This window comes from Lissotriton vulgaris, chromosome 10 (assembly GCF_964263255.1).
Source record: "Lissotriton vulgaris chromosome 10, aLisVul1.2, whole genome shotgun sequence".
NCBI classification, from domain to species: Eukaryota; Metazoa; Chordata; class Amphibia; order Caudata; family Salamandridae; genus Lissotriton; species Lissotriton vulgaris.
Window position 1 is genome coordinate 888,043,006 of NC_141698.1, and position 14,299 is coordinate 888,057,304.

Consider the following 14,299-nt stretch of genomic DNA (forward strand, 5'->3'; position numbering starts at 1 on the left):
GGCGGCACTCGGTAGGCAACGCTTTTCGTCGCGAGTTAAATGGTGTTGCGGTCTACTATACGGCTTTCCGCCTATACCACTTCTAGCCAGAGTGCTGAAGAAGATTAAGCCCAACCGGGCCCAAGTTATTCTTGTGGCTCCAGACTGGGCTCAAAGAGTATGGTTTCCCGAGTTACTCAGCATGGTGATCGATCCCCCGCTCCGCCTGCCTCTTCGAGACGATCTTCTGTCGCAGCAGCAGAGGAGGGTTCTCCACCTGAACCTGTCCAGCCTCCACCTCCTTGCATGGAGATTGAGCGGCGGCAGTTGATGTCTTTCGACATGCCTCCGAAGTCTGTGATGTTATCTTGGCAGCCAGGTGTCCCTCCACTAAACAGGTATATGCCTGCAGGTGGGAATACATTTGTGGCATGGTTCTCAGCCAAGGCTGTGAATCCCCTTTCTGCCCCTCTTTCAGAGGTCCTTCTATTTCTTCTCTCTTTGGCCCGGCAGTCTCTGCTCTGGGCACTATCAAGGGCTATCTCTCAGCTATTTCAGCCTTTTTACAGCTTTCGGATCAGCCTTCCCATTTCAAGTCCCCTGTTGTAAATAGATTCTTGAAAGGCATTACGCACATGTTCCCTCCTGTCCCTATCGGGATGCCTCAGTGGGACTTGAACCTAGTTCTGAGTTATCTTATGTGTGCTCCTTTTGAGCCACTTCACAGCTGTCCTCTTCATCTTCTCACTCTAAAGACTGCTTTCCTGGTTGCCATCACCTCTGCCAGAAGAGGGAGTGAGATCCTGGCTCTTTCTTCTAAACCTCCTTTTCTCTTTGTCCATCAGGACAAGGTTGTTCTAAGGACTTGTCCATCCTTTCTGCCAAAGGTTATCACTGCCTTTCAAATCTGTCAGACCATCACTTTGCTCACCTTCTTTCTGCATCCCTCAAAAGAGGAAGAGAGGCTCCACCGTCTGGACCTAAAACGTGCTTTCTCTTTCTATCTGAACCGCACACAACAGTTCCGGGTGGATGACCAGCTCTTTGTTGGCTACATGGGTGCCAAGAAAGTTCGGACTGTGCACAAGCAGACCATCTCTCAGTGGGTCGTTCTGTGCATTAAGGCTTGCTATTCTTTGGCTAAAAAGGAGCCTCCGGTGAGGCCACGTGCCTATTCTACCAGGGCGACTGCAGCCACTACTGCTTTGGGACGGGGAGTTCCCTTGCATGACATCTGTCAGGCAGCTACATGGGCTTCGCTGCACACGTTTACCAAGTCTTACTGCTTGGACATTCAAGTCCGGAGAGACGTCGTTTTTGGCCGTTCTTTTCTCCAGGAGTTTCTGGTGTGATCTTGGTTCGCAGACCCACCACTGGGATTGGTATTGCTGGGGTATCTGGGGTATCTATTCTAAGTGTTTCTTTCAGATTCATTAGTTACTTACCTTCGGTAACGATATATCGGTAAGAAACATTAGTAGTGATAGATTCCTTACCGACCCACCCATCCTCCCCGTTCTGCTAACTCATTTCTAGGGTTAAGGTCATCCCTTTCAGGGCCCTAGTTTCATGGCACCAGTGGTCAGTTTCTTGCATGGCTTTGCGATCCTGGTGTTGAAAGTCGTGTACAGAACTGACGTCAGCGCACGAGGGCAGGGCTACTGCTGCCGAAAACTTTCTGGATCCAGTCAGTCGCCTGTAGTTAATTCTAAGGTAAGCAATCTATCACTACAAATGTTTCTTTCAGATATATCGTTACCGAAGGTAAGTAACTTGTGCGTTGTGCAGATTTTCCTTTTTCTTTGTATGCTAATGTTTACTATTCATGCATTAAACCTAATACATAGTTAAATAAAATGCAAATATATGTAGGCTTAAACAATAAATTCTTGAATTATTTTTTCTTGAAATGCCACTTGTTGATATTAGAATAGATGTATAGGTTTGCCTAACGTACATTTTATGATAAACTGGTAATACATAAATAATGTGTTTGTTCCATAATACATTTGTTGTGACTGTTTTGGTAAAGTTTATTACTAAAATGTATTGGGTATTTGTTTAGGTTATTGTCGAGATGACAGTAGCATTTGCTCAAAAGTCTGAACTAGCAAGGATTGCTAAGCTGGAAGAAGATGAAATACATAGTCACCACACACAATTTAATGATCCGTGGGAGGAAAGTGAAAGTACGCTCTACAACGAAGTACATCTGCGTGAATCAACAACTATTGGAGTGGCCGCAGAACGATCATATTACCATTTAGAAGACTCCTCTTCCAATCATTTGTTGAGCTTTAGGGACCATGAAATGGCATGTTCACGTGGACCTTTGACCAATGATGAGGATCCTGTTTTACTGAAAACAGCAGTAAGTATGAAGAAATTCATATGCACCAAACTTTTTCATTTAGAGGAATGTGTTAGGTGAATGTGCTACATTATTATGATCTTTAACGTGAAAAATTAGAGGCATAGACACATATTGTATCGATAATGTATCCATTTTCTTTTTCATCTTAAAGTTAATGATCATGTTATGCTCCCCAAAAGAGAGAATTGGCACAGATACAGAAAAGAGTACTCTTATTGAGTTGCAAGTCTGCAGTCTGTAGGTAGACCAATGTGCCCAAGCAGTATTTGTGCATACAGCACATAAATGTTCTGCTTGAGGATTTGACTTGTTTAGTGGACAGGACACTGTAGAGATCGTCCATGATTTCCCACTTAAAGCTTAGCCTTTGGATTTTTTTTATAAGTTGATGTTGACATTTACCGTGGAACAGACTGTTACTCCTACATAAGTTATATATGAAGATATATTCGTAATGGGTAATTGCATGTAAATTTGGACTAATTGGGTAAGGCGATCCGTTTTTTTCCCCTCTAGCCTATTAACGTTTATTAAGTAGTCCATTGAATAAAGCCCTGCATGGAAACAAGAAATCTTCGTTTTCCAGCGTTTAAAGTCAGAAATGAAACATTTATGTTAGTACAATACAGGTGTTGTGTGATCTCCAAATCACTGGGTAATCACACGTGATAGATTTCCTAAGCTCCCAAAATCATTACACACACCTACACAATACTTGGTATTTTGCACTATATAATTACTTATTATGTACTGTTCATCTACAAATAATGTGCTTTAGAATGAGTGTGAATATTATCAATAGTTCAGCAATAATGATAACAATTAGATGCCATTGTGATTCTAGGGCCTACCCATGATCTTTCCTTTAATGAGATAAGAGGTTTATTGAGTCAACCTAAAAAACCAAGCAGGAAATGGGGACAATGTATTGGCTTAAAATACGATAATAAGAGCTCCTGGTTTAATCAAGACTGTAGGAAGGCAAAGGGGGCGCTTATTGGTGCACTTAAACGAACGGTTCATGTAGAAATTTCTTCCTGTAGAGCAGACTACAAAAAGTAAAAAGGAGTAGGGGCATTCACTTTGGGCTTCATTACATGCTACCCTATTAGATAGTGACCTCAAAGGGTTTTGGAGACAAGCTGCATATTGGTTAAAAGGGGAAGAACCTACACTTCAATATAGTACAACCAAAGGAGTTGGTCGCGCATTTTGGACCCCTTTATGGTGATGACACCTGTACAGCAAGGGATGCATTAGAGGAAATGGAGTTCCTTAGGGGGGTGAAGATGAAAATGTGGTTATCTCACTAGAGGAAACATTAACAGCAGTATCTTCCTGTATGTCTGCATGTGCCCCTGGCCCAGACAGGATTCCTAATGATTTGTATAAAGAAGATGAAATGCTGTGGGGTTTATACATAAATCTGATTACCAATTTGGTTTTGGCATGTGCCCCTATTCCACCCTCCTGGCAGATAACTGAAATAGTGCCCATTTTTAAAAAAGGGGACAGATCTTCCCCTATGAACTACAGGCCCATTAGCCTCATTGATTCCCTTCAGAAAATCTTTTGTAAGCAGGTTTTAGGAAGGGTTCAAAAATGGATAAAGGAAGAAAAAAATGTGAGTGACTTTCAGGCTGGTTTTCGTTCTAAAATCAATACATTGGACTAGGTGTTTCAGTTGATCTGTATTTATTGGAAGGAAGTAGCTGTAAAGGGTGGAAAACTCTATGTGGCTTTTCTCGACTTTCGTACGGCATTCGTCTTAGTCCCACGTGAAAAACTTTGGAGGGTGCTACTGAGATGGGCCTCCCAATCAATATTTTAAAAATCTTAATTAGATTACACTCAGAAAACTCAACACAGGTTAGGTGGGGTGCCAACAGTCAAGTAACTGAAACGTTTCCAGTCAAATGTGGAGTGAGACAAGGATGCTTGTTGGCACCGACCCTTTTTACTCTTTTTATAAACGGGGTTGTCAAGTTTTTAGATATAGACGGCTGTGATGCTCCAATAATAGGGTTAGGAAGAGTTCCGGCACTATTGTTTGCTGACAATACCCTTTTAATGTCAAAATCCCCACAAGGGTTGCAACAACTTTCAAATGATTTCTTAAAGTTTTGTAATGTAAAAGGTCTTAGCTTAAATGAAACAAAAACCAAATGTATGATTTTTAATAAGGGTAGAAGTGCAGCATAGACTAGGCCAATGTGGGCCGGTAGTACTAAACTGGAGCAGGGCGAATCTTTTGATTACTTTGATATCCGACCTACTTCATCTAGTAAGTGGTGCCCACAGGTGGAAAAATCGAAACTACAATTAACACAACAATGTGCACACATTAGTAAAATTCATAGGAGGACTGTATCTAGGCAAATCTCTCCCGCCCTTGAAATTTATAATACAAAGGTTTTGGGCGGGGTACTGTATGGTGCTGAGCTCTGGGGCTCGTGTTCCCTTAACTACAGTAGAAAATCGGTTTCTTAGCTCATTGGTTGACCTTCCTGGCAGTTCACCCTTGATTCCCTTCTATTTTGATATTGCATACAAACAACTAAAGAATAAAATAAACTATAACATTTTATCATTTTGGTTTAGGCTAGGACGATAGAAGAGTTGGATCCCTATCACGATAACCTGAAGGATCTCTTGAGACTCCCCCAGGCAGAATCAATAAGGTGGTTTTCTTGCCTCCGTGATCTATTGGGGAAACTAAGGATGAAAAGTTTCTGGTTTAGCCCAGAAACTATGAGTAGCATTTCGAGGGAGGAGTTAAAAAAAAATGTATTGGGAGAAAATACTCCAAATGGATTTGGTAGAAAACTTTTTCAGGTCTAACCCAAAATTTTCTATCTTTTAAAAGTGTGCCACAGTTTGAAACCTCAATTGAGGAAAATACCCCTCCACTGACACGCAAACTTTTTCTTCAGTTTAGATATAAGACCTTACCCACTAATCTTTTCTTCTGTAAGATGAGCCAGTGTTCCCCAGTAGCTGATTTATGCCCTGCGTGTAAAGCTTGCGCAAAATCTATTGTTCATGTACTCTTTTTTCTGTCCCTATTATGCTCTACTGAGAAAGAAATGGATAATACCTCTATGCAGGGCTGTTAGGCCGGGTCATTACCTTGAAATTATGAGGCTACTGTCTACAGATACCCGTAGACTAGTGGTCTTGGTATCTCTCAATTTTTCTATGCTCTGTGGATCAGCCGGGAAAATTAATGCAATTAACTTTTTTTAGATATTTCTTTTTATGTATGACTTTGCATAAAAACGGAAATGAATTGCTGTACCTTGTGTAGTGTAACATTTTTTAGGAAATTAACTTTTTTTTGGTGAAAATTCTGTTTTTTATTTTCATTACCAACTTCAGCAATAAAATCAGGTTGGACATGACCATACATTACATTTAGTATATATAACCACCAAATCGATGCAGTTCCAATGCCTATACAGATTTGGCTGATTGCGGCCAACACATCAGACAATCTCTTTAAACCAATCCCCATATACACATTATTCCTCATCTTCAGAACTATCTTCATCACAATCTGGTGGCGGTTCACAGACATCCCGTGATATTTATTCCACGACCCCCCATATTTTGCTCCATATCTGGGGCATTTCCGCGTTATGAATACCGTTCTTTCGGCCACCATAGCCATGTCCATGTCCGTACACCAGGCCGCCAACTATGGTACTTTCACTGCTCCCAATTTCTGCGCTATATTGCGCTTAGCCAACATCAATCCCATGGTATCCCACGTTTGTGTTGGGCGTGAAAGATCATTGGGTTCCCACACATTTAGCAAACATCTACGTGGCTCTGGGACCAGTGATACCCCTACCGTCTGCGACACTATTCGTAATATCTTTTTCCAGTAGTCTGCTATCTTGGGGCAGTCCCATAATGTTTGAAAGAAGGATCCCTCCTCCCCACACCTTCTCAGACAGTATGGATGCTGCGCTCTGTCCATTTTATATAGAGTACACCTAGTATGATACGTGCGGTGTAGTATCTTAAGCTGCACAAGCTTGAGTCGTGACGGTATACCCACCTCTTTAGGTGAGGCCAATGCCTCCTGCCATTTTGTGTTGTCTAACTCCCCTACTTCTACTACCCATTTTTCTCGCAGAGAGGCTGTAGGGTCCGGTAAGTTATTAATCAGCTTACGGTAGGTGAATGATGTGGCTCGCTTTTGCATGTAGTCTGTGAGAAGCCTATCCTCCAACGGGGAGGCCTCGGGTACTTCAATGTCTTGCGGTAACACCGCTAACAGTGCGTGTCTAATCTGTGTGTAACGAAAAGGTTCGGATGGTGCAAGTTCGTACTGCTGTCTGAGTTGTTCAAACGGGATCACCGTCCCTTTGTCCCACAGGTCGCCCACCATAGAGATGCCTATGTTGTCCCATTGGTCAAATCCCTTGCTGTTTTTCAGTTGCCCTAGTCGTTTGGTATCCCAAAGCGGGGTAAGCCGGGTAATGACTCCCTTCCATCCCAGCCACGTCTGCGCTATATGCCATAACATGACTGTGTGCTTTGTGGGTCCTATTAGCTTTGGGATCTGGCCTTTGTTATAGAGAGCCGCCAGTACATTTCCCGTACCTAGCTGAAACTTGTCTGCCTTGTGTGCTGGGTCAGCCTGGGGGGCGTGTATCCACTGATTAATAACTTTGAGATGCGCCGCCCAATAATACAATTGGATGTTAGGGAGCGCTACTCCTCCGTCGTACCACCCCCTATGTAGCTTCGCCAGCGGTACTCGGGCCGGCTTTTTGCCCCATAATAGCGTGGACACCTGAGCCGCTATTTGCTTAAAATATTTCAGAGGCACTGGAAGTGGTGTGTTTTCAAGAACGTATAGAAATCGGGGCAAGGCCATCATTTTGAACAACGCCGCCTTCCCCAATAATGTTAAGGGAAGTGACTCCCAGTGTGTCACATCTCTCTTCAAGGGCTCCAGTGGGGGCTCCAAATTTTTTGAGAAAAAGTCTGCAGAGTTAGGCGTGATATGAATGCCTAGGTATTCAAATGAGTCATGTGAAATTAGGAGCGGGCAGTCTGTTGGGAGACGCAGTGCGGGGCCACGTAATACATACAGAATTGACTTGGACCAGTTGATGGTGTATCCCGATACCTTTCCAAAACTATCGCAAATCTTAAGGAGGACCTGTAGGGAGTGCTCAGGGTTTGTCAAGTACACCAAAATATCGTCCGCGTATAGGGTGATACGGTCCCCCCACCCTTCTGCCCATTGAATGCCTCGCATCAATGGTTCTCCTCTAATCCACGCCGCCAGGGGCTCCAATGCCAAAGCAAAAAGTATCGGTGATAGGGGGCGTCCCTCTAGCTAATGGTATGTTGTCGGAGATATGACTGTTGGCCCTCACACAGGCTAAGGGTCTGGTATATAAGAGGCGGATCCACGCGCAAAATTTGGGGCCAAAACCAAAATTCCATTCACCCATGTCAAAGGCCATCCTCGCATCTAGGGAGATCACGACCGCCGGTTCCTGCAGGGCTAGAATCCTAGCCATCACTCCATGCAGTCGTCTGAGGTTTAATGCAGTGTTTCTATCCGGCATAAAGCCGAATTGATCTGAATGAATTAGATGCGGGAGGTGAGGTGTCAATCTACTGGCTAATACCTTAGCAAGTATTTTAGCCTCTGCATTGAGCAATGAGATTGGGCGATAAGAGGCGCAGGCAGTTGGAGGTTTCCCAGGCTTCGGGATCGAGCGGCAATTCTCCTCTATCTAGGCTGTCGGTGTACATTCGCAATAGATGCGGAGTGACAATGCCTGTCATTTGTTTGTTCAATTCGATCGGGACCCCATTCGGTCCTATTGCTTTGCTTGATTGCAGCGATCGGATCGCGGTTTGTAGTTCCTCCTCCGTGAGGTCAGCCTCCAGTTCTAAAGCAGCCTCCGGTGTAAACGTGGGCATAACTATGTCTTTAATGGCGGCCACAGCTTCGTCCTCTGTAATGACTGATGTTGATGTGTAAATCGCCCGGAAGTGTCCTGCCAGTGTGCCTATTATTTTTCGTGGATCTGCTGTCAGCTGCCCCTCCGCGGTCTGTATTTGTGCTATTCCCTTGGCTCCCTGGTCTCGCCTATCTAGCCATGCGAGGAGTTTTCCAGCCTTGTCCCCTACATCGTATACCCTATGTCTGGTGGACATGAGCTTTGTTGACACCTGCTTTTAAACAGTCCCTATATTGTAGTTGATTGAGGCGCAGTGCATGAGAAGATGTTGGCGTAGGGTCTGTCAAGTGGTGTGCCTGGGCCGCATGTAATTCTAGTTCCAGATCTAATAGTTCTTTCCTCTTCTCACGCCTGTGCCCAACGATCGAGATTATGGCTTGTCCCCTAATTACGGTCTTATAGGCCTCCCATAGACTTGACGGGGAGCTAACGGACGGAGTGTTTTCCTCGAGGAAGTGCTTCGTGGCTTTACGGATCTCTTTTCGGGACCTGCAAGAAGCCTGGGTATATAGGGCCTATGGGCCTCATGGTGGTGTGAGAAAGTCAACAGAATCGGTGAGTGATCTGAGATGCCTCTGGGTTTTATCGCTATGTCGTCTACACTCTGCAAACTATTAACGGAAGTTCGGAAGTAATCTATTCTGGAAAGGCTATTGTGAACATTCGAGTGAAAAGTGTATTGTCGTGTTGCATGGTGGCGGTGCCTCCAGACATCAATAAGTCCAAGTGCCTCTGTGAAACCCTGCATGCGGGAGATGCCGGGCGTTTGCGACCTCACTGGGTATCTGTCCAGGTTACTGTCCATCGTGGCATTAAAGTCACCCCCAATTATAAGGTCACCGTCTGGCAGAGCAAGCAGAAACTCGCCCAGGGCTGGGAGTGCCACTGCATGCAGAGCCGGGGGTATGTAGACCGACACCACACTAAGAACAACATGGAAAGGGGAGTTCCCAATCTTTAAAAGGACCCAGAGGGTTCCAACAATAAATAAGGAACGCCCACAGAACTGTTCAAGATTCTCAAGAATTTAAATCATTTATTGATATTCATAGAAAAATAACACATTTTAATTGGTTCAATAGGACATACATTGTTTAATAAATAGGGATCAAAGAAAGCGGTATAACATCAGCCCAAGGGACACAGAGAACACTAAAAATTGGCACTCGAATCACACACTCATTCTATCAAATACTGACTCATTCCCAAACCATAAGCATTCATACTCTACTCAATCAACAACCACATAACATCCAACAAACACTGAAAAGCGCCGATGCGCGTTTCGGAAAGTGCCAAAATGGGGAATTCCTTCATCAGGGCACATGTCATAAGAGACACAGTTTATTTAGGTCTCAATGGAGATCCTATGAGAGCATGATGTAGGACAGGTCCCAAGTAGTATATGAGGGCAAAGAGAGCATTTTTGTTAGCAGGCTAGCTGTCACCAGGACAGGCTAGACCTGCATTTAAAGCGGCCCTCTGACGCGCAGCGTTTGCGCGCAGCGTGAGCGCCGCAGTAACGCCGGAGTCACGCCAGAGTCCAGCCCGTCTGCGCTAAGGACGGGATAATGGACGGGATTCCCGGGGACCTATGCAGCCTGGAGGTAGAGTTGCCTGCCAGTCATATCTATACCATTTATGATATGCTCGCCTTAAAACCTTCTTGGCGACCATGCCACTCCTCCTGCTCCCCTGAGGCACTCCGAATCTCCCCCTGCTGTGGCTGCTTTTCTAGCCATGGTCGATTGCCGGTTGGCGACCTCCATGGACAGCCCTCCCCTGCCTGCCTTCCGTGTACTACCAGTCCTAGGAAGGAAAGTGGATTTCTCATTAATGCGCGATCTTTAGTGAGAAACAATATCGCTTTTAACGATTTCGTTTCTGCAAGAAAACCCACTTGGGTATTTTTAACTGAAACCTGGGCCTCTGACCACTCTGGCCCGGATCTGGTGACTGCGATACCGGAGGGGTATGCGCTGGCTAGGCTGGATAGGGTTGGGCGTAGAGCAGGTGGACTTGGAATTCTGTATAGGATTTCATATTCCTGTCGTATTCTCGAACTGTCTGGTCCCTCTGACCTTTTCCAAGCTCTTCACTTCTCTATTGCTCTTCCAAGGGCTAGCCCTTTTGTGGGGATATTGATCTATAGGCCCCCAGGTCCTAGGACCGATTTTACTCAGTCCCTGCTTCACATCCTGGAACCCTATTTTGGCTGCGCCCAACTTACGGTCCTGGGTGACCTAAACTTCCATTTGGATAATGTTACGTCCAGAGATTCATGTACCCTTCTGGACTCCTTGTCTGCCTATGGTCTTCAGCAGTTGGTCAAATCCCCCACTCAACAGGCGGGCCATATCTTAGACTGGGTTTTCTCTAATGATCCTGGGCTACTGATTGACTCCCCCATTCCACTGAGCTGGTCGGACCATTTGGCCGTCCCTCTGGAACGTCAGGAGGCTCCATGTAATTCTAAGTGGGCACGCCCCAGTAAATTGGTACCCAGAAGAGACTTCAGGAAGGTCACCAATGCCTCTCTTGCCCAGCTGATTCAGATTGCTGCCATTAGCTCAGCCAAGGATGTTAACATGGCCACTGCCGAATTGACGACTGCCGTCTCGACAGCAGTGGATTTATTGGCTCCTGTAACCTTCCGTTACTCCGCTAGGCAGAGACCTTCTGCCCCGTGGTTTTCGAGCCTCCAAGACTCCTGGGACAGGACTGCAGGAGGCAGGAAAGGCTCTGGCGGACGAGATGGGATCCTTTAGAGAGGGAGAAACATAAATCTCTTCTTAAGGATTATAAGATGGAGGTTATTAGGGCGAAACAAGAACACTTTGCTCATCTTACGACCACTCTTACCTCCCCACAAGATCTTTTTAAGATCGTCGACTCCCTCTGCACATTGCAGATGCCCGATCCCACAATATGTTCCCAGGTCCTCTGTGATCAGATCGCAGGATTTTTTCACACGAAGATCTCAGACATCCACGCGGCCCTTGAATTACAAAAGGCTGTAACGTCTCCTGTTTCTCCTGATGTTGTCCTCCTTCTCCCGAAGCTGATGTCCCCGCCACCACCGTGAGCCTATCTGTGTTCCCTCCTCTCACTCTCGAGGACATTGATTTACTTTTAAGCAATCTGAGGTCAGGGTCTCCTTTAGACCCCTGTCCCCTTAAAGTCCTGAAGGAGTGCAGAGACACCCTATTGCCCCCGTTCTTAGACATCATGAACAGAGCAATGAGGGACGGTATCTTTCCTGATCAATGGAAGAGTGCTGTAGTTAAGCCCCTCCTTAAGAAGCCCACCTTAGATCCAGATGTGCTCAAGAACTTCCGCCCTATTTCCTTGCTCCCTGCCCCTGCCAAGATGCTGGAGTCCCATCTAAATAAGCATCTGGCGGCGTTCTTGGACCACTCGGGACAGTTAGATCAATCCCAACATGGCTTTAGGAGGGCCCACAGCACGGAGACGGCCCTGACGTCTGTGCTTGACGACATCCGCACTGAGGTTGATCAGGGCCATACCGCCTGCTGATTCTCTTAGATCTGACGGCCGCCTTCGATACCCTGTCTCCCTCTGTTTTAACATCTCGTCTGAGGGAGATAGGGGTAGATGGTCAGGCCTTGAGCCTTTTGGCTTCATTTCTGAATCAGAGGGAGCAAAGGGTCAAGCTAGGAGACTTTTTATCTCCTCCCACTCCTGTGCAATGTGGGGTCCCCCAAGGGTCGGCATTAAGTCTGACCCTGTTTAACATGTATGTGGCCCCACTTGCCAGGTTGGTGAGATCATATGGGATGGAGATAGTCTCCTATGCGGATGATACGCAGATCTTAGTGTCCCTCCCCTGTTCGGTGCCCACCCCCATACATCACTTTAGAAGTTGTATGGAGGCGGTTGCTGGGTGCATGATTAACAACTCACTCAAACTGAACGGGGAGAAGACGGAAGTTCTGGTGTTTGGTGGCAATGTTAATATCTGGACCGCCGAATGGTGGCCTCCTTCGCTGGGAACCTGTCCCAATCCTACAGAGTCTGCTAAGAACTCGGGAGTTATTATGGACCGGGACCTTTCAATGGCGCAGCAGGTAAATAGAACAGTAGCTACCTGTTGGGGCATCATTAAAGTACTCCGTAAAATCAAGCATTACCTGTCTCCGCAGGCTCGAAAGCAGGTCGTTGTTGCATTGGTGGCCTCACGGCTTGATTATTGTAATGCTCTTTACGCAGGAGCCAACAAGGGTCTTTTGCAGCGTCTTCAGACAGTACAGAATAGGGCGGCGAAATTTGTGCTGGACGCTCCTAGACTATCTTCCGCCACGGCGGCCAGGAAAACTCTACACTGGCTCCCTATTGAGTCTAGGATTGCCTTCAAGACTCTGTGCCTGACCTACGGGGCGCTCACTGGTAAGGGGCCTGAGGGCGTGAGGAAGTTGCTCCATCCTTACGCTCCGGAGAGAACCCTCCAATCCTCATCCAAGAATTTGCTGGTAGTCCCCCGTGTTCGCCGAACCAAATGGGGCGGGAGGGCTTTTTCTGTTGTAGCCCCTAAACTGTGGAATAGTCTGCCGCATGGAATTAAAACACAGCCTCCAGTCCAGAACTTTCGGACGGCCTTGAAAACGTGGCTTTTCTCCAAGGCCTACCCGTAGTGCTTGTTATCTGACCATTTTATGATATTGTTTCTAGGCGCCTTGATGTCTCTGGGCTTAGTTGCGCGTTATAAGACTTTTACCATTTACCATTTTTTTTTCGAAAAGGACTGCTCATAGTCTGAAAAAAGCTCGTGGGCAATATGATGACCGGGGGATCCACGGTCTCCAGGATCAGGCAACAATACAGATATAAAGATGGCTGCACCAAAGAATTAATCTGAGCAATAATAGCAGGCTGCGTGCACCAGGTGGGCTGGGCAGCAGACCCCTTTGCGATTCGTGGGAAGAATCCTCGGCGATTAACTCCATGGAATCTATCCTTCACTGACCGGCTATCCGTTGGCCCGATTCATGACTTCACTATAGAACAATATTGTTGTACCTTGATGCCTCTGATATGGACCTCGCGTCCTGGTCATTTCTTGGACGTTGTGCATCTGGAAGGTTGTCTTACCCAGACCCGCCTTGTTTTTTCAGCCTGCTATTATTGCTCAGATTAATTCTTTGGTGCAGCCATCTTTATATCTGTATTGCCGCCTGATCCTGGAGACCGTGGGTCCCCCGGTCATCATATTGCCCACAAGCTTTTTTCAGTTCGGGGCTGCCCACCGCTGGTTACAGGACTCCTTGATCCGCGCAGCTGGCGGCGTACTCCAGGGCCCAACTACTTGCGCGGTGTCAGCACCAGCGGATCTGTAGGTGCGGGAGTCGCTGTTCATACAGTCTTCCCAGTACAGAGCTTGTATAGCCATGCTCCAAGCCGTCACCAGCTCATGGCCACCCCAACGATGATAGCCGGGTCTCACCACCCCCTTATGTCCGGCCAGGATCACCAGCCTGGTTCACTGGATGTGGGACACTGTCCCTACTGTGTTTCTGGGCCCCGCGTTTCAGGCACTGTTAGAGGCCCGGGCTCCTGAACAGCCGAGTCCCCTGCTTCCCCGCGTCGAGCAGGCCTCACCTCGGATCTGCCGCTCCAGGGCCCGTGTTCGCAGGCCTATGATCCACAGCGTGGGTAAATTGAGCTCCAGCGCCCGCCACGGCTGAGCGCAAGGGTGCCGCTGGAGCTGCCCACCAGTCCCAACTCGTCTGCCGCCACACTTTCTCGCACCGGGCGTGCTCGTCAATCGAGCCCCCAGCTTCAGAGGGGTCCGCAGGCCGCCACAGTCCGCCCCTGGTATCACTGGATTCCGGCTTCGGATTTCGACCGGAGTTAGCTTCAAAGACGCCGCTCGCCTCCAGGCACCAGCGAGAGTCTCTGGGGTGTCATGGTGATGCGGATCGTTGCGGAAGGCTAC

The 14,299-nt window shown here is 46.9% G+C and overlaps 1 protein-coding gene across 3 annotated transcripts in view; it reads left to right on the plus strand.

Moving 5' to 3' along the window:
• The window catches only part of AKAP9 (A-kinase anchoring protein 9), a 1,796,561-nt gene that overhangs the window by 874,260 nt on the left and 908,002 nt on the right, over positions 1-14,299 (plus strand). For all 3 annotated transcript variants that reach the window (XM_086941844.1, XM_086941845.1, XM_086941846.1), the window contains one exon: positions 2,045-2,350. In XM_086941844.1, coding sequence (XP_086797970.1) covers positions 2,045-2,350 — 306 coding nt within the window. The remainder of the gene's footprint in view (positions 1-2,044; positions 2,351-14,299) is intronic.